The 20,451-nt window shown below is 50.8% G+C and overlaps 1 protein-coding gene across 1 annotated transcript in view; it reads left to right on the top strand.

The window, feature by feature from the left end:
• The first annotated feature begins 2,321 nt into the window (after positions 1–2,321).
• The window catches only part of LOC144112027 (uncharacterized), a 67,171-nt gene continuing 49,041 nt past the window's right edge, over positions 2,322–20,451 (top strand). The window contains exons 1-3 of the mRNA XM_077645133.1: positions 2,322–2,818; positions 9,315–9,491; positions 16,092–16,169. Coding sequence (XP_077501259.1) covers positions 2,454–2,818; positions 9,315–9,491; positions 16,092–16,169 — 620 coding nt within the window. The 5' untranslated portion in view covers positions 2,322–2,453. The remainder of the gene's footprint in view (positions 2,819–9,314; positions 9,492–16,091; positions 16,170–20,451) is intronic.

Below are 20,451 nucleotides of genomic sequence, written 5' to 3' on the forward strand. Positions count from 1 at the left end.
TTGAATTTCGACTACCAGTATGTCTTGAACCAGTTCTTTTGGAGGGTGCCGTACTCACAATGGTTGGAAAGCGTGTGAAGCGCAGTTACGAATTCTTCCACGGATTCGCCGTCGTTTTGGACCCTCGTGTCGAAGCGTGCCCGTTTAAAAATGACGTTGCGCCGCGGTGTGAAGTAGCTGTCGAACTGATTTAGGACGACTTCCAAGTTCTGAGCGTTCTCACCGGAGAGTTTGAAGGTTCCGAAGATGTCCTCGGCCTGGTCGCCCATCAAGTAAAGGAGCGTGTCGACCGGTGTGTCCCTGATTTGTCGCAGAGACCAGAAGCCGTGTAGAAACGCTCGAACCGCGTTCCTCCATTTCGGACAGTCGGTAGGAGACGTGAAGCAGAAGTCCTCGGGCGGTTGAATGACAAAGCACGCCATGTACTCGCCGCATAGTCCAGGCCGTAGACGCTGCGGTGACGTGTGCCGCTGTCGATGAATATCCGAGTGAGAGGACGCATACCTGGCTGGGCTTACTGTGGGAATTCCGTTACTTCTGACACCATGTTGGGTTGAGGAAAACGAGAGCGTAGAGACGCCAATCGGACAGCTTTATTCCAGCCCTGCGAATGCCGGCACGAGACGCGCGCAAGCCGCCGCGAGCCTCTCACGGTCGCGCCGACGCGTAGCCAAGCTAAGCGACGCAGACGGCCTAAGCACTGCATGTGGCTACTGCCTACAACAGAGAGGACGTCACGAACGACGCTTCTTCGCCGAGGACATGATGCTACGACGAAAGATTCCGAGGGTCAAGGCTGCTCCGCTTCCTCGCTGTTGCCACGAAGCAAGCGCCGGGCATTGGGGCTTCTCGGTCGGAAAGCAACCTGGCGTGCTCGTGAGACTTACCTACTTCTCCATCGGCACCGGCGGAACTTCCAGTTAGGACGTCACGGCTGACGCTGCTCTGCCGAGGACGCAAGGGTACGAGGGAAGATTGCTTGGGACAGCACTGCACCTCTTCCTCGCTAGTGCCACGAAGCAAGCAGCGGACTTCGGGGCTTCTGTGGTGGAAGACCAACCTTGGCCGAGGAGCTGGTGACTCTGAGAAGAAGCCAACGCGCAAGTCTAGGACAGGATATTGCAGGGTTCGGCTTGGCGTAGCTTTAAATTGTTTTTGTTTTTGTTCTTGAGCGCGCATCAGCACTTCGAACTGATAGCTCTGCTTGTCTTCCACTCTGGACAAGACTGCATGCGATCGCGACAGTGACTGCACAAGGCGAACAATTTGTGTGTACGCGCGGACAGATAGCGTGCAATGTTTACTACCGTCGCGCTATCTGTCCAGCGAAGGCATTCCGTGGTTAGCACGTTTAGCCTTTGACCCGTGTTTTCGAAATTTCATGACCGTTCTAGCTCCTGCTGCGATCTCAGAGCTCATGCCCACTACCCCCTCCTTTCGCTTTGAGCTGTGTTGTCTGTGCAATGAGTTTTCCGCAATTTTCTCGCACTACTACACGTACTCTTCTTCTGCAGGTGATCCCGGTGGAAGATTTGTCCTCAGGACGTTACGTTTTGTGATCCTATTTGGACAGAAGTTTTGCTCGGTCATGCAAACGAAACCGCTGCGGCACAATTTAGCGCAGAACATTCCCCGTTGCTACTGAGTTTTGCTCTTATCCTTATGAAGGTTGCGTGATTTTTCCGCATTCTAACAATCCCACCTCTTTTTCTGCAGGCGCTGCCGACACGAGAGCTGCTTTCCCGATGTGATCGTGTTTTGAAGCATTATTCCGTCATAGCTTTCACTGTACCATACTCACGAAAACGTTGCTGTTTTCTCTTGCAGGAGACTGGCCATGCGAAGTGCACTTAGTGCTTGCAGGACACTCCAAAATCTTGATCTGCATCCGAAGATTTTTGAAAGAAGCTGAAGTGACTTTATCATTGAGTAGTCGCTGAGTAGCGGAATTGCTGTGTCGGACCGCGAGAACTCTAGATTGCGGCCAGCCATATCTGCTTTGAATTCAGTGCAGTGTCCAGTGTACCTTTACGAGCCATTGTTTTTGGGAGGGCCAGATGGCGTTGTGAGAGTGCTTGCAATTATTTGAAATCCCGAGTGTGTTTTCTGCCTCCGTAACGTGAGCTAGCGCCTCTCTAACGTGAGTGCTGGGTGATGTTTCGTCTGTGGATAAGTGCGCATGCCTATAACGTTCGCAGTGTGTGTGTATTCAAATGTCGCTATCTACTTTATGTTTGTAAAATTCTGCCGTTGCTTCACCCGCAGTGTTTGTGTTGAGTATAATCAGTGCCGATAACTGTTCCCATATATGCTGTTTGTTACCATTTGCGCACCGTTTATTAAGACCTCGCTTATGTAAAAGAGATCTAATGTGACTGCGCTGTCGCTGGGTCTCAGATCCCAGGGCCTACGTCCCGCCATGCCCGCCATACCACCAGCCCCACCACCAGTTCATGGCTCCCCCGGTCGACCCTTGTTTCATGGGGACCCTGCAGCCGGTGCCACAAGCGGTTCCGGCAGCGGCGGCCGCCGGCCCTCCGGGTCTCGACGCGGGAACAGGCTTCTGGTGCGACCTGTGCGGCAAGGTGTTTGATCGTCGTCAGGCCCTGTTGTCGCACGGGTGCAGGAGCCACGGTATCTGCCGCTTCGTCTGCACTCACTGCGGCGCGGCCTTCCGACAGAGCAGCCAGCTCACCAAACACAACCGCACGCACACTGGCGAGCGGCCATTCCCGTGCCAGGTCTGCCAGAGGAGCTTCGCCCAGAAGTCGAGCCTGGTCGAGCACGTGCGGACCCACACCGGAGAGAGGCCGTACAGGTTCGTTCGCCACGAGCGTGTTTCTCTTCCTTCTTCCTCTATCCTATGCTTATACTTGGTTAGAAGGAGCGCAGCTATCGTGAAATTTTCGGGGAAACGAACGGTCCCGCTTACACCAATTTATTGCTGCTCCACGCCAGCGTAACTTGGCAGATGCCGCCTTCCCTGCTTGCGCAGCCTGAACGCAGGTGCATAACTCTCAGCTAACGCCAGAGAGCGAAGGGAAGCAGCGGCGGGGGAATGGGACACGTTGGGAGGGAAGGCACGTTCCGATCACACAGGGGATAGGAAGGTGAAGTTATGCAGCACGTAGTAGTGCGAAGAGATGGAAAGGCGTAGGGAAGACACCAACGGAGGCACTTGGATTCCAGCCTTGTATCGTGTGGAGGAAGTGCGTGCGCAGAGCTGCATTGCCTGCAGTGAGCCCACTTGTTGACGATGCTCCACTGCCGAGCATGAACGTATCTCAGCGCGCTGTGATGCTTCGCTAGCACTCCACTGTAGCGCGAGGCTAGCTGTGAAGTGCACAGAGTGTGTGAGGCGACTGTGTAGCGCACTCGGAAGAAGCGGGGCAGCGAGAAAGATGCAACGCGAGAAGCGCAGCGCCAAATGAGGGTCGCGAGGTAGTTGTAAGGTTGTGATGGCCTTTTGCCTAAGGAGCAAAGCTGGCGTCTGCCACATTTTCCTATTGCAATGCCATTGAGATGGACGGAACGTCACAACTTAAGCCCGAACTCTAAACACACTTGCACCGCGCGGCACCGCGCGCAAGGCGTCCCGCGCGTCAGCCAGAACCAGTCTGCGCATGCGCGCGGCGCTAGACGCGAGCAGCCTGAGCCACTGAAACCGCCGAATCTACCGAATCTTCCCTACAGCGGCTGGTAAAAAGCTCAGGCGCCAAAATCAAATTCTTGCCAGTAAAATTCAGGAACTAGAAAACAAGCATGCCGGGCCGTCTGAGCCCACGCAAAACACTGAGCCAGAGAATGGTACTGACGAATCCTCCGTATAATATTGCCTTACTAGCGTCTCGCGGCTGAAAGCGGACACGGTGATCGATTCGACCTCCGTTGACACTCGCCGCTTCGAGGCCCTGGAGCGTAGAGCCGAACGGACACAGGAGCGGGTGGCAGCCATTCCGGACCAAATCATGATTGCGGTCCGCGAGTCCTTTCAGGATATGTTGAGGTCCGGATTTGCTGAAATGCTTCTCGACATTGCGGCCCAGGCGACTGACTCTGTCCTTAAGGCGGTGCAGTCCCAGGTCAGCTCTCAAATAAAAATACCGTCTGCTGCGACACGCCGCAGCTAAAGCGCAAAACAGCTGCCCGCCAAGCAGCGGAAGAAAGCGGTTCCGGCCCGACGGCCGCGGCGTTGGTGCAGCCCCTGTGTGCGCCTGCCTCCGGTACGAGTGGGTACCTAGAACCATAAAAAGAATCAATATCGCTAGAAGATCTTCGCGGAAAGCGAACAGATTAGAACGATTCCAGATCATTCAATAGAACTGTAGGGGCTTCAGAGCCTGGACGAAACGGTCACACGTCCAGCTCTACCTGCACTCCCTCGGGGACATGCCGGCGCTTCCTGCTCTGTAGTAGTCCGGTAATGATGCTACATTCACTGGGTATAGCTCGTTTCAGTGGGGGGTGGAGGGGGGTGGGGGGGCTCGACCTGAATCCTGGTGCATAAGACGTACATCGCGATCCAGGCCGATCTCGACCTAGAAACTGAGCAGGAATACACGATGATCAGGGTTCTGCCTCTCAGGCATTGCGACCCGTCAATACATGTACTGAGCGCATACTGCCCCCGGCATAAGCCGCGCGTTACTTTCAGCGAAAATTTCTATCGCGGATTCAAATTGGCAGACAAGGAACCCCTGGGGATTTCAACGCCCTCAGCCTTCACTGGTGCTGTCACTGCGAGAAAGCCAGGGGGCGCAAGCTGGCGGAGCTCATTTCCAGCCGTCGTTTTACGTTGCTTACGGACCCGGCTTGTCCCACACGTGTGGACAACTCTGTTGCCCGTGACACGCGCCCTGACTTATCTCTTATTAGGAACACTACAGACGCCACATGGGGAACCTGGGGGATTCCATAGGCAGTGACCACTGCCTTCTCCGTATCACGGTTTTGGCGAAGGCAGCCCGAAAAAACTGGGGACAGGCCAAAATGACCAATTGGCAGCAATTTCGAACTTAAGACATTCCTCCCGTACTATTTTCCGACGGCTATGCGGAGTCGGCAGCACAGGTAATCAACACACAGAAACAACACACGCAAACACTTCACACCAGCGACGAGATCCCCGCAGTGGACAATTACCTCGTGCATCTGTGGGAGGCGCGCCGGAGCTTAACAAGACTGTGGAAAAAGCAAACGACGAAGTGAAAGCTTAGAGCTCGCACTGCACAACTTACGGAACAGGCTGCGGCTTATGCTGCACAGCTCAAAGACCCCAATTGGAAAGAAACCTGCAACTCTGCAGCGCGTCAGATGAGCTCGAAGGGGACTTGGCGTCTCTTTCGCAGCCTCATAGACGCCGCTGGAACAAAAGGGAGGACGAAAAACAGCTCCTGTGGGCTCTGCATGGGTGCCAAGCTACGCTGGTGCAACTTGCGGACACTTTGTGCGACAGGTATCTCTGCCGCACAGAAGACCCGGTTGGGCCCGAGAACGCGTACTCCAGCAAGCCAAATGAAGATTTAGACACCCCTTTTGCGTTGCATGACCTAAAGACAGCCCTGGCTAAAATGCACCGAGGTACGGCGCCAGGTCGGGATCGCATAACAGTGAAACTGTTGGCGAACCTGAGACCCATCTCTCTGACGTCGTGTGAGGAAAATGTCATGGAGACGATGGTACGGGATCGCCTATCTTCATACATGGAGGGTAAGGGCCTCTTTGCAGACACTATGCTCGTGTTCCGCCCACTAATGTCTTCACAGGATGTCCTCCTCCAGCTGCATAGGGACATAGTACGACCCACAGCCATGCAACAAAATGACAAGGCCATACTCGCCCTCGATCTTAAGGGGGCCTTTTACAATGTTAAACATGGTAGCATGCTGTCTAACCTGAACACCTCCGACTTCGGGGCGAAAGTCTTCGCTTATGTTAGAGACTTTCTCTACACGCATCAGGCACTCCCTCGGTTCGAGGACGAGGAATACGGCCTGTATGCTATGGGTACACGGGGTACACAACAGGGGGCGGTTAAATAGCCGCTCCTTTTCAACATCGCCTTGATGCATCTCCCCGGCCCACTGGGTCAGGTAGGGGCCATAAAATACGTGCTCTACGCAGATGATATTACAATCTCGACCCCCGAGAGGAGCCTTGTGGAGATGGAAAACTGCCTTCAGCGGGCCGTCTCCATAGCCGATGCGTATGCTACCGACTGTCGTCGAGCGACTGTGTGTGGGCCAGGCTCTAGTTAGCGAAGCTTAAGCGCATAGGCGAACAGGTAGGGCGCATGATCCTCCGCGTTTCCAACTAGTGGGGTGGCCTGCGGGGCAGGGCCGCGCTATGGCTCACCCATGCCTTCGTGACCAGCCGGATCCTCTTCGCCGTGCCGTACCTTCGCACCGCCACACAGGAAGACGAGCGCATTGGCGCCATCATGAGGAAAGCGAGAACGCGAGCACTGCACATCCCGGTGGCCACCTCCAACGCTAAACTTAAAGGGGCTGTGAAGGGGGCTCTAATAAAGTTGCCTTATGCCTAGGATATTGAAGCACGCCGTTTCACGGATAGTGTCCAGCAAGGATTTTTTTAAATGCGCTTTGTAGAAGCTGAGTTATCTGTACCTAAAATTTGAATTTCATTGTCTTCGCGCCTTTACCTCTCCTCTCGTCACTTTTTGCACGCTGTAAGGTAGGAGCTCCTTCGCCGACACCCCACTGGGAGCGGAGCTTCCCGACCCGCCGGAGCTATGCGGCTTATTGGCCGGGGCCACGGTAGCTGTCTGACGTCTGAACGAATCTAACTAATGGCCACCTCTCACCTTGTATACGCAGATGCGGGGGACGGAGGAGGGTGCGAGCATGAAAACGTCGCCGGGAAGGGCTCGCCAAATTTGACGCGTGATTGTGGGTCGTCTGCTACGTGTAGAAGAGTATTATTTGGCTCTGGTTTTCATGGCAACACAGTGCAGTGATTAAGTGAGTTCATGTCCTGTCCTCGTAAGGCGTTTCACAGCGCCTTTAAGGCGTTAGGGGTGCCCCTCTCATGAGCCAATATGCGCGACTTTCGCAGACGGGTCCTGGGCGTGGCCTGCTAGACCGCTTACACATACAACACATATGCATAGCAAAGGGGACGGATAACATCACGGTGCTGTGGCGCCATATGCTTTGGGTCGCTCTACTCCCGCGTAGCATGGACACGGCTTCACACGAAGGCAGATGACAAGCGCGGGCTCGCACGCTTGAGGCAATATGAATCTAAAAAGGGCGTCTCCTATGGGGACATCACACAGCCGTCACCAGCGGGATTCTACACGGCCGCTGTCGTCCACCGGGGAATGAATGTCGATGGGCCGTCATTTCGAACCCCAAATTCAACGCGAGCGGAGGAAGTTTCCATGTAGCTCTCGCTGCCGCGGATTGAAAATAGAGAAGGGTTATCCCACTCTTACCAGCCCTGTGAACACTATCTGACAGAGGAAATATCACCTCTTGCCTCCCGAACATTAATACGTGCTGCTGCCGATTCAACCCACAGGCAGATAATCAGAGCTTCTGGCCAGCAGTTTCTACGAGGCAATGAGGCCACTGATCCGGCTGCCCGAGCGCTTACACACCGAGCTCCTCATCCTAGCTCTCCTGGCCCAGAAGCTGATGAACCGCTTTTGCGGTTGCGCGAAATTTTAGTCCATTACTCCGACCGCCAGCGCCTCTACCTGGCCCCTGCCGAGGGCTGAGTAAGGCGGAGGAGAGAACTATGCGGCGCCTGCAGACAGGAACACTTCTCCGTCCTGCCGTAGTCAAACACTGATCCGAACATGGATGGGCGTTGCCCGCACTTTTGAGAGATCTGCGATATCTTTCACATGGCGTCGTAATATACTAAGAATCCTCACCTTCCCCCTTCCCTACCCGTAACCGAGAGGCATGGGAAGCTGCCCTCCTCAACTGCTCCACACTGGAGTCTCAAAGGGCTCTGGTAAAGCGGGCGCGAGACGGGGCCTCGTCGTGCGGAGTCCCAAATTGAGGATACCGACAATGCAGCGGAGTTTTCTGACTCCACAACACTCTATTTGAACATTAAAAAAGTTTTTCACCACCAGCACCACCAATGTTGCTTCGAAGCTCCGATCTGCCCGCCAGATATTTGGCGCGCGCGCTGCACACGTAGTTTCCGGCGCAAAGACGGATCGTTCGACTTCCAGAACGAGACCAAGCACGGTGTTCTGGTAACCTGCCCACTCATTCGGCTTGTTCTTCGCCAGTGTAGTTTAGCGAAGATGGAGGCGATGCTGGACAAATAATTATTGATTTCTGAAGTGGAAAAGCGGCCGTCGCTATGACTGGCGAGCCTTAATATGCGATACGAGGATGCGAGCATAGAGTAAACGAGTGTCGATGGCGCTGCGGGTTGTGCAAGTGCTGAGATACATGATCACGGTGAAAAGGCGTGCTTAATTTTTTTGCGTACCAAATACATTCCACACGTTTTCACACCACTTTATTGCGCTTATTACTACCTCTCGCCACTCTATGCAATCGAATTGCTTCTAGCAAATCACCGTAGCGCGTGATTCTAAGCGTGCCCAGACGTGAGCCCGATCCCGGAGAGTGGAGATGCGTACCTCTCTCGACGCCCGACGCGGCACGGCGTTCAACGCGCCAGCGCGTGGGGCGACGCCTCGGAAGTGCGAATGGACTCGGGCCTTTAGTTGTGCTGTGGCGCGTTGAGTTTATGGCACATAGGCAACTAGGGTCATCATGCGCCAAACGCGTCTCATACCGCAGTGTGACATGTGTAACGTTAACCTAAGGCTATAGACTCAACTGGCCACGTTGGGTTCGATTGTTCGGAGCAGATTTGAATTACGTATATGTGATCGAGCGTTATCCTCGTGTTCGCTTTCTTTTGAATCTTAGCGTATAAATGAACAGGACAGAAAGCGGATTGATTTGAAGGTGACCCCCACTGAGTCGCGTCTGAAAAGTGTCAGGTGTGACACATCACCATACAGACGTGGACGCAAGTAAACGGAGCACGCTATTCCGCTCTAAGAATCATGCCTTCGCTGTCGACAATGAAGGAGCATCGCTACGCATTTCGCGAATGCTCTCTTACTCATCCGATATTCTTCCACATCACCCTTTCGGTGCCTTTCCTGGCGGTCGTAAACATAGACGCAGTTTTTTTTTTGGTATTCGTTCAAGTACAGAGTGACCAGATCTCGCCACCGAAAGCTGACAGACTTGGATTTGCCTTCTAACACTACACTAGTGTAGTTTAGCTTTACACACGCTCCTGGCCTGCAGGTGCCACATCTGCCAGGCGACGTTCTCGCGGAAGGCTCACCTGGTCGGCCACACGAGAAAGCACACCGGCGAGAGGCCGTTCCAGTGCCCTGCCTGTCCCAAGGCGTTCTCAACCAGCAGCGCCCTCAACAAGCACCGCCGTGTCACTCACCGAAGTCCAGAAAATGACAACTCGCCGCGCCCTCTTCTCTAATGGAGGGCTTTCGCACTTGTTTTGCCTTTTTTTGCATTTTCCTGTATTGCTTATTTTCATTTGCAAAATGTTTGCTGTGTGTGTGTAACTTCTTGCTTATTTTTGTTTTTCTACAAAAATGCTTGCTGTGTGTTTTCAATAAAGCTCTTTTTGAACATCCTCTGAATACTTCGCTTATCCCCCTCGCTCCTGAGATGACAAGTGGCAGCCGCCAAACCCACAGGCTTGTGTCGGCGTAATTTTCGCCTTTACCTTTGGTCGTCCTCGGCCTCCCGTATTAGGAAGTCGGCGCCTGCTGCAAGTTCAAGAAAGGTCGACTCCACTTCAAGCTCGTGAGCGACGCTTGTAATAATGCTAGTAAAAGTGCTGCGAGGCAAAGAAAAGTAGCATGGACTTTGCAATGGAGCGATTCTGTTCCAGCCACATGAGGAGAGCTCCATTAAGTGGCCGCCGGAGAGATGGAAACCCAATTTATGCGCCAACTCCTGCGCTATGGTGCCCTTGGTATATGTCCAACAGAGTACAGTGGCAGCGGAGGAGGGTGCTATAAAATTGAGTATTTCGGAGTGTAGATGTAAGTGCAAAATGAATTTGAAGAAATACTTGGTGCAATCTGGGACGGCTCATAGATGGTGGAAGCCACACACAAGTTTTTAGGAGCCGCCGTCACCAGCTACATTTCGGAGCCGCACTAGACTTTCGTAACCTCCTTTAGCCACATTTCGCACCTGCACAACACACACTATTTCGGCTTCTTTCCCGCTTTTGTAGCGAGAGCTACATTACGCTAGCATTTCGAGACTTCAACGTGGCGGCGCCGCGCTGCGCCGTGGCTGGTGACGAAGTTGGTCACGTGGTGCGGAGCCGCTGGAGCGGAGCGCCGGCGAAACCGAGTGGGGGGGGGGGGGGGGGGGGCTTTTTATATCTGCCGCGCTTTACTTCTCTTCGGAACAAGTGATCATTACAGGCAGGCAGTGCTTAATAAACGGACGGAGTGTCGTGGGAAAGAGTCTATTCCAGAGCAAGATAAAGAATGAGTACACAAAGGGTAGACACGAACCAAAACCATGATGGTACTGAAAGGCTCAATACAAAGATAACCGCCTTCTTTAAAAGCATATATGAATAAATTTACAAAAGGAACATAGGATATAGTCAACAAATCTCTTGTGCTTGGATAAAAAAAAAAGTCAAGCTGGACATCCTGAAATGATAATGCTTCGCAGCTCCCGCGCAAAGTGAAAAATAAATGGTGCTCCAACGGTGGCAGGCCGCTTTCCGATTTTATGCGCATCCTTGTCATAATTTTAGAGCATTGTGTGGCTTCTCAGTCGTCGTCAGTGGCCCAAATATCATGAAGGGGAAATGAACTGCAGTCCTCACTCCTCCGTAAAGCCCTTTAAGGGTTTCAAATACGCGCCTGGGCAACAATACGGCGTGCAGTGCGTTTCAACACGAGCAGTACAATATATCCGCAATTGTCGGGCAATAAATAGGCCCAAGGTTTCCGTGAATGCGCAAGGCTTTGACCTGAAACTGAACCGCGCAATGAGTGCATGCTGTATTGATTCGTGCTCTGGCCCTCCATGCCCCCCAATCCGCACCCCCTTACTTTTGTAAACAAATCGCACACACGGGCGCCGTGCGCCATACGCCGTATGTTACCAGCTCACTGCGATGTGAAAACAACAACAGCCTGTGCTGACTCTTTGGGTCTGTTTTTTCAAAGAGCATTGCTTTAAAAACGTGTCCCAACTGTTGTCCAAAGCGCGAAATGTGTTTTGGTGCAAGAGTGCAGACGACTCGCGGTCTGGCTTGGCCATGACATTCTATGGCTTCGAAAGGATCGTCGATGGCAAAAGAAAAAAAAATATGGCTCCGGTATGTTTCACAATACATTACATATTCACATACAGGGTGTTCAGGCTAAATTTAGCCAAGGGTTAAAAGATCAAATATCAAACCAACCGGCTTGCGCATCATAGGCAATTTTTGTTTTGCAATTAATTAATCAGAAATTAAGATAATTTTTCTAAATGCATAAATATTGACTTTAGACAGCAGATGTGAATAGCAAAGTTGGAGAGCGCCTTCATGAAACCTCATTTTATTTATATGCGCTAAAGAAAGCCTCACCTATATCTTTTTTCCGAGCTCCAAAGAATGCCCGTGAAATGCAAAAAAAAAAACTAACCACGTGACTGGCGCATTAGCGCGCAACGATTGTGCTGCTCTCAATCCTGGCTTGAGTGAACAAATCAGCTGCTGGTATGGCGCCGCGACCCGATTGCTCCGGCAGGCCGATATGACGACGGTGGTTGCGACGCCCGAGCGCAATTTGCACCGTCGTACTAGCAGACTGGCTCGGGCAGGCGTTGCAACCACCGTCGACATATCGGCCTGTCGGAGCAATCGGGTCGTGGCGCCATACCCGCAGCCGATTTCGTTCACTCAAGCCAGGTTTGAGAGAGCACAATCGTGGCGCGCGAATGCGCTACTCACGTCATTTTTTTTTTTGTATTTCTCGGGCTTCCTTTGGTGCTCGGAAAATGATATACTTGAGGCTTTCGTTATCGCAAATAATGAAATGGGGGTTTCTGAAGGTGCTCTCCAACTTTGCTATTCACATCTGCTGTCTAAAGTCAATATTTAAGCATTTAGAAGAATTATCTTAATTGATAATTAACCAAGAGCAATACAAAAACATTCCTACATGCGCAAGCCGGCTGGCAGCTGTATGTAAGCGGCTTCGCTGGCCTACCTGAAATATCTTATTTTTTAACTCTTGGCTAAAGTTATCCTGGACACCCTGTATATTTCTTCCATCCGTTGAATTCGTTTGAGAAGTTACGTTAGGACTGCGACTACAAATCTTTCAGTGTGCATCGCGCGGATAAATGCCGAAATAAATCATATAAACAATATTTCCTCGTTGACCCTCCCAATTCTTCTTTAGTTACAGTGTTCCACCTGAAACAAGCAAAAAAAAATGCTGGCAGCTAGGCTATGTGACTTAAAAATTCACCAGCTCACGGTGGCTCGAATTGGACCTTATGCGGTTTGAGTAAACGCGACTCTCAGTCAATGCAGCCTGAGTAGCCCGACGAAGATCGAGCTTGACGCTTGTTTTGGCAGAGAACGCGCGTGCAGCCCTGCGGCTGAAGGCGATGAAAAATGTGGCAAAGGTCGCATTGCATGGCACGGTGACGTTGCCGCAACTCCGCGACGTGGTGAGTACACTTCCGCACTTAAACCATATGTCTGCGTAATGAAGTATTTGATGGAACACCGTCTTGCGAGGAGCGAAGATTGCTGAATTATCACATGTACGCCAGACAGCATTTGGGGAAAAGAAAACAAGATGTTTCGACGCCCGTACGGTTCCTTGAAAATTTGGGCAGTGTAAAGAGTCGATCACACTTGTCCAGAGCGCTCGAGCGGTGCCGTCCGGGGGAAGCAAGGCGACATTCTAAAGCAGGTATTCACTTTCTCTTGTCATGCTTACGCTCGAGAGAAGCCCAATAGACATGTGAACCGGACAGGCATCAGCGCCTTAACGCTAGCAAAGCAGTTGCGAAAAGATTTAACTTCATTTGCTCCGCAGCACTCCGCCCGAGCGCTCTAGACAAGAGTGATCGACTCTGTACGTTCAATATTTCTGAAACGCGTGCCGTCTGCGGAGTTTGTTTAGCTTGTCGTCCTCTAGTCTTTGTTCGATATAAGGTTCGAGGGCTGACTGGACGTGTAAACACGTGCAGCGAGTAATAAATATACAGTCGAGCTCACTTATAACGGCCGCTTCTAACGAACGTTCGCTTATTGCGAATGGGGTTGATGCCGCCCTCAAGACAAGTATTAGGCCAATAGCACTGCGTCTCAGACACAACGAACAACCAAGGCCGCACAACTCGGTTAGAGCGGACAAGGATGATGCGCACACTCCCACCCCGCGGTCGAGAAACGTGCCTCCCGCTTCCCGCAGAGCGTGGAGATTGGCCACCAAGAAAAAGCTATAAAAAGAGCGGAGGCGTATTCAATATTGACGAAGCTATTCACTATTTTCTAAATACTGCCTCAAAAACGCACGCCTGCCTTGAAGAGCAGTACCTTCGCCGGAGGAAAGCGCAGCAATCTTCGTGTTACCGACCCACGCCCGAGCATCGACAGGAGCGAACGGCGGCTGCGCTTTATCGTCGGCAGGTCTCGCAGATATTGGTCTGTTCAGAGGTATATACGTTTTGCACGCTACCGGCGCAACACAAATGCCTGCTCCTTCTGGTAGAATTTTCTTGCCACCATTGTCCTCTTTTCCGCCAGAATAGGGGCATGCTTGTTGAGGCGGCTAGTAACGTTCAGGAAGCCCCCTAATGTTTCCTTTATTAACTAAAAAAAGCAGCAAATATTGCTCAGTTGACCCCAGCTATTGATATGGAATATTTGCGTACTTATCTGAGCGGAGGCGCCCATTAGACCACCCGGTTTTCATGATTTTGTTCTTCTCTGTATTTTTTTGCGCTACGGACGGACGAGGTATGCCCGTAGCAAGGAAGCATCCTTTCATAAATATGTTAATTTCCTTCCACCAGTCATTATCACCAATGAAGCATCACCGCCTCAGTAACGCGCTGTTTTAAAAGTCGGTATGTACGCGCGAACATATTGCGTTTCTTTTCCCTTACGAGAGATGGCGCCACGACACAAACTGAGAGAGAATGAGTACACGCTTAACGGCCATCTGCAACAGAGCCCAGGATTGAGCTTCGCTATAAACGGAGTATGCGCAGTATGTAAAACAAAATATCGGGCATCGTGATATTCAGATTTCTAGTACCAAAAATCTTGCGTAGTTAGAATGAACGGATTGATAATCAGCTTGCTGTCTAGAAAGCATGTAGCTCCGCCTGAACATAAAACGTATGTTAAGCATGAGATACTTTTACCTCACTTTCTCGGCAAATTAAAGCGAGCATTTTAAGGAAATAGCGGTGAACCTGAAGCAAATATAAGGAAGAATTTATGCAAAATATACCGAAACTTTCCGTCAGAATAATACCTAGCAGAGAAAACTTCAGCCCCAAGCGGAATTAGAACCATCGGCGTAGCAAACAGAGCACACACACACACGCACGCACGCACACGCACACACGCACACGCACGCACGCACGCACGCACACGCACACACGCGCACACACACACACACACACACACACACACACACACACAAGCGCGCGCGGTTCTGCACTCTCGCTTCACGGTAGAAACGGGTGTGCACTGACATCGCTCGCCCACTGTTGCTGCGAAAGTTGGAAGTACAAAGACACATGTCCCTATCTACAAGACACCTAAGAATTTGTAGTGGGTCACGGATGGAATGGCTTGACCCTCAATTGTGCCAGGGTACCACGCAATCACCTTTCGTGTAAAAGCTAGCATGACGCCTTTAGTTGGCGATAGCTGAAGTCCCTGACGACGCAAGTACGCAGAAACATGGACACTGAACGTTACAATCTCGCTTGCACTTTGGGATGCGTGACACTTGATGCCCATATGCAGATATTGTCTGCGTACGCGGATACCGAAACTGTGTTTGGCAGTTGTTTGAGTAGGTCGATTAGAACGCGACGAAATAATGTTGGACTTAGCGCTACTCCCTGAGGTACACTGCGCATGAGAAGATGATCTGTCGTGTCACCTTGATCAGTCACCATGTAGACTGCCCGGTTTCTAAGGTAACTTGCAATCGATTGATTTAGACGTCCGCCAATTCAGCATTTCTCGAGGCCGTCTACAGACCTGTAGCTCTCACAAGTTGCATTGGCAAAACAATGGAACGCATGATATTAACATGTCTCGAAAGGTTTCTGGGAAAATGCAACTTACTTCCAGGCGCAATGACATGATTTTGCAAAGGCCGCTAGGCTATCGAAAGTTTAATTGATCTGGTGTCGACGGTAGAACACGAGAAATGTCGCCACAGGCTGACTGCTGCTCTCTTCCTTGATATCAAGGGCACATTCTACATTGTTCAGCACGATGCAAACTTTAACGACTTCAAACTTTAAGCTTTCAGTGTGAGCCCTCTGTCCATTTGTCATAGTGGACGAAGGGCACGTGTAAAACTAATTTCGGTGCCGCTCTTTCTTTCCTTTTTTTTCTCTATGTTCACCTCCCCACGTGTAGGGTAGCCTACCGGGTATCGCGTGGTTAACCTCCCTGCCTTTCCGTCCCTCTGTTTCTCTCTCTCTTTCTCTCTGTTGGCGAGCTGAGTGTTACAACTGGAAGCCTTCCATGCTGCACGTTTGATGTCGTTGCCTTCATCATCTAGGCCGTATTCTCCCCTCACCTACAGCCAGGTCCTAACATCAAAGCGGTGCAACCTTTCTCCTTCTCCTTCATTCTTCTCTACAGTACCCCATACTCCTTTCACGTCCACCACAGCTAGCGTAAGGAACAAAGTGTACGATTACGTTGACACTCATCATAATCTCTCATCAGTTCGTTCGGCGCATGGTATATTATACGAATGCAGCGAGAGACGTTGAACTCGCTGGGCTGTTCCCTGTATAAGCAACTTGCGTTACCAGCGCCAGCAACGTGTCGAAGAAGAAGAGGTGGCGCCAGCTACTTGAGGAGAAGAAGAAGAAGAAGAAGAACCGCAACAGGTAGCGGCACCAGCGCTTTGCATGTGTTACGCGTGCTGGCCGCCACCTCCTCTTCTTCGGCACTTTCCCGGTAATGAACACGTGGGTCGCTGCACGCTAAAAAGAAAGTAAGCCGAGCGCAATGTCAGGCTAAGAAATGTAGCTCATGACGGATGATCCTCAAGACTCGAAGGGCGGCTGGAATACCATCTGTGAGCCGCCTTAGGATGCGCTACGCGTTTCTTGCACTGCATTTCATGCTTACATCTGCTTTCGACGACGAGATAGGCGGTAATTTTTTTGTTGAGTTAAATGAAGCGACTTTCATTTCATTTTGGATAGAAAACAGCGCGAACGGACGAAAGACACTAAGAGAACAAGGGAACACACAAAGGAGCGCTGTTATATTTATAACTAATTTAAAGCTATTAATATATAAAGCTGTTAAAGCTGCATGCTATAGTGGTACATAAAGCGGTTATGTCACGTTACCTAATAGCACCAGCGTGCATGTCCAGAGTACAATCTTAGGACCTCATCATAGGTACGTGGCTAAAAACCCCTAAACCCCGATAGCAGCACAGCCGCTGCAAAAAAAAAAAAAATAAACGCGAAAAAACACGAGAAAAACCAAGAACGCCTAAACAAATCACGTGTTGTCCGTTAACTCCCTTGTTGTCTTATCGCTGTGACGAAAAGAAATGAGCGCGTGTGCGACTAAACGTCGGCACTCTTTCTTGTATTCCTTCCCGCAATCCTGGCAGTGATCCGTTAAATGGGAATAGGATGAATCCGAAAGTGATGGAAGATGTTCCCTAAGCCGAATATTAATACAGCAGCCGGTCTGATAAATTTCAATGCAAGAAAGAGGAAGCTCACACACCACTGAGCAAACACATTCTAGGCATCTTGATCCATGCGATACTGGACAATGGCAGTCGGTGTTTCTTGCTACGTTGTCACGCCGGTTCCTTATCATGCGGCAAAGCCACCCACCCCCACTTGTGTGGTGCAGAAACCACTGTGTTCACGTTAAACCCTCAGCCAACCATTTTAAGATTATGAGCTGCTCAGTGTACTTACTAAATTACTGCATCTTTCCTATATTTTCTGTCTAACCTGGCTTTTGAGAAATCTTCCCGTGTTTACGAAGTATTAATCTAGCTGCGGCAAAGCTACAAAAGCAGCAAAAGCGTAATAAAAAGAGATCGCACTCAAGCGCTCTTATCACTTTCCACATATGGATGAACGAGATTGGCACCGACAAGGTAGGTAATGGCGTATTCTCATTCCTTTAATTTCAACCATGGTCGCAGGTTCAATCCCGGCCAAGCCGACCGCATATCGCTGAAGGCGGAATGCAAGCATGTGGTGCGATGTCGTAGATGTATTACATATCTTGCGCAGGCGCCACTGCAACTGCCAAGTTGGCGAATCAGGAAGAGGAGGGAGGAGGAACGGCCGAATAAACGAAATAATGAACGAAAGAATGAAGGAACGAACAAACTAACGAAAGAAAGTAGAAATAAACGAACGAACGGAAGAATGAACCAAGAAACAAAAAAAGAACGAACCCACACTGCACATTCCAGCGAATGGAATTCCGTAGCTTCACTATTAATTTCATTTTATTTATCACATACTGCAGACCAAATACGGTCCAAGCAGGAGAGGCACAGTACAAAACAATAGAGTAAAAAACCGCGACCTTGAAAGAAAAAATACATACATGACGACGAAACAAGTACTAAAGAAGGACGACCAACACTTATACAACGCTAAATAGGCACAGGATAATAGAAGCAATACGCACTAGGACCGCACCCCGCCAGCGGTCACAAGATACTGAAAGCTACTTGCGTCTAGAAGTGGCGACAAAAAGCGACGCCTCGATGTCAAAGCAATACTTCCCTCTTGGCCTTACTATTGAATAAATAAATAAATAAATAAATAAATAAATAAATAAATAAATAAATAAATAAATAAATAAATAGCTCTCGCTTCGCGCTTTTTCGTCTGTTCGCGAGATCGCTGGAGGGTTCCTGCACTTCCCTCACCATTCCTTCGCCGTCGCTGTGGCTCAGTGGTTATGGTGCTCGGCTGCTGATACGAAGGACAGGGGTTCGACCACGGCTGCGACGGTCGAACATCGATGGAGGCGAAATTCTAGAGGCCCGTGTCCGGTGCGATGCAGTGCACGTTAAAGAACGCCGCGTGGTCGAAATTTCCGCAGTCCTTCACTATGGCGTCCCTCGTAGCATGAGTCGCTTTGGTACGTTAAACACTCGTAAATAATAAACCACCAACATTCTTGTTTCAGTCGCAACAACAAACAACAAGAAACAAGCGCAATACATTAGCATCCAGTTTCTATGGCTACGGTATATGTATAGTTTCTAATGCGATAGCATTGTAGGAGGGCCATGAATGCCTTCCCAATGTATAAAAGCAACTGTGTCACTTATCTCGGTGGACACCTCAACCTCGCCGTAAAGGAAGGGATAGAGGAGAGAGTGAAAGAAGAAAGGAAGAGCTGCCATAGCGTAAATCTCCGGAATAATTTCGACCACCTGGGGATCTTTAACGTGCACCGACATCGCAGAGCACACGAGCGCATTTTGCGTTTCGCCTCCATCGAAACGGAGCCACCGCGGTCGGGTTCGAAGCTGGGTATTCCGGCTCAGTAGACGAGCGCCATATACACTTAGTCACCGCGGAGGGTAGAGTGGACCTGCCAGGTGGTGTTTTGGGGATTTGCTGCCTCCAACGTCCACCTGTCAACTTTCCCCCTCTCCCAATTTCCACTTGTAGGCGTACGGAGGGAGGCGCTGGACGAACAATGACCCAGCAAAAATGAAAATGATTAAACAGGGAAGTGACTCGCACAAAATCGGGCCCACGTACAAAACAGACAGCCTCCCGAAGAACTACACGTTGAAGAATGAGGATTGTTGGAGCTATTCCTTCCCGCATTGTTCGAGAAGAGCAACCTGGGTCTCACAAGCCCCATCGGCGGCCGCGTTTGAAACAGCCACCTGCCAGTGCAGGGGGGCATCACTTTAGCTCTCAGCCATTGCGCCGGCAGTAGTATGAGAACTCACAGCGATCTAACAATATGACACATTTTGCGTAGTTGCGCGGTTGGAATTTTAATTAAAATAGAATCAGAATTGGAATACCTTGGGTAGGCTCGCCGGAGCTTAACAAGTCGGTGGAAGAAGCAAAAGACGAATTGAAAGCTTAGATCTCCCATTGAACAACTAACGGAACAGGCTGCGGCTTATGCTGCACAGCTACAAGACCCCAATTGCAAAGAAACCTGCAACTCTGCAGCGCGTCAGATGAGCTCGAAGGGGACTTGGAGCCTCTTTCGCAGCCTCATCGACCCCGGTGAAACAAAAGGGAGGACGAAAAAACAGCTCCGGTGGGCTCTGCACGGAACCAAGGTACGATGGCGCAACTTGCGGACACTTTGTGCGACAGGTATCTCTGCCGCACAGAAGACCCGGTTGGGCCCGAGAACGCGTACTCCAGCAAGCCAAATGAAGATTTAGACACCCCTTTTGCGTTGCATGACCTAAAGACAGCCCTGGCTAAAATGCACCGAGGTACGGCGCCAGGTCGGGATCGCATAACAGTGAAACTGTTGGCGAACCTGAGACCCATCTCTCTGACGTCGTGTGTGGGAAATGTCATAGAGACGATGGTACGGGATCACCTCTCTTCATATATGAAGGGTAAGGGCCTCTTTGCAGAAACAGTGCTCGTGTTCCACCCACACACGTCTTCACAGCATGTCCTCCTCCACCTACACAGGGACATAGTACGACCCACAGCCATGCAAGAAAATGACGAGGCCATCCTCGCCCTCTATCTTAAGGGGGCTTTTGACAATGTTAAACATGGTAGCGTACTGTATAACCTGAACACCTCCGACTGTGGGGCGAAAGTCTTCGCTTATGTCAGATACTTTCTCTACACGCGTAAGGCAATCCCCAGGATCGAGGACGAGGAATACGGCCCGTATACTATGGGTACATGGGGTACACCACAGGGGGCGGTTGTATAGCCGCTCCTTTTCAACATCGCCTTGATGCATCTCCCCGGCCCACTGGCTCAGGTAGAGGCCATAAAATACGCGCTCTACGCAGACGATGTTACAATCTAGACCCCTGAGGGCAGCTTTGGGGAGATGGAAAACTGCCTTCAGCGGGCCGTCTCCATAGCCGATGCGTATGCTACCGACTGTCGTTGACCGACTGTGTGTGGGCCAGACTCCCGTTAGCGAAACTTAAACGCATAG

The sequence above is a fragment of the Amblyomma americanum genome, chromosome 1, assembly GCF_052857255.1.
Source record: "Amblyomma americanum isolate KBUSLIRL-KWMA chromosome 1, ASM5285725v1, whole genome shotgun sequence".
NCBI classification, from domain to species: Eukaryota; Metazoa; Arthropoda; class Arachnida; order Ixodida; family Ixodidae; genus Amblyomma; species Amblyomma americanum.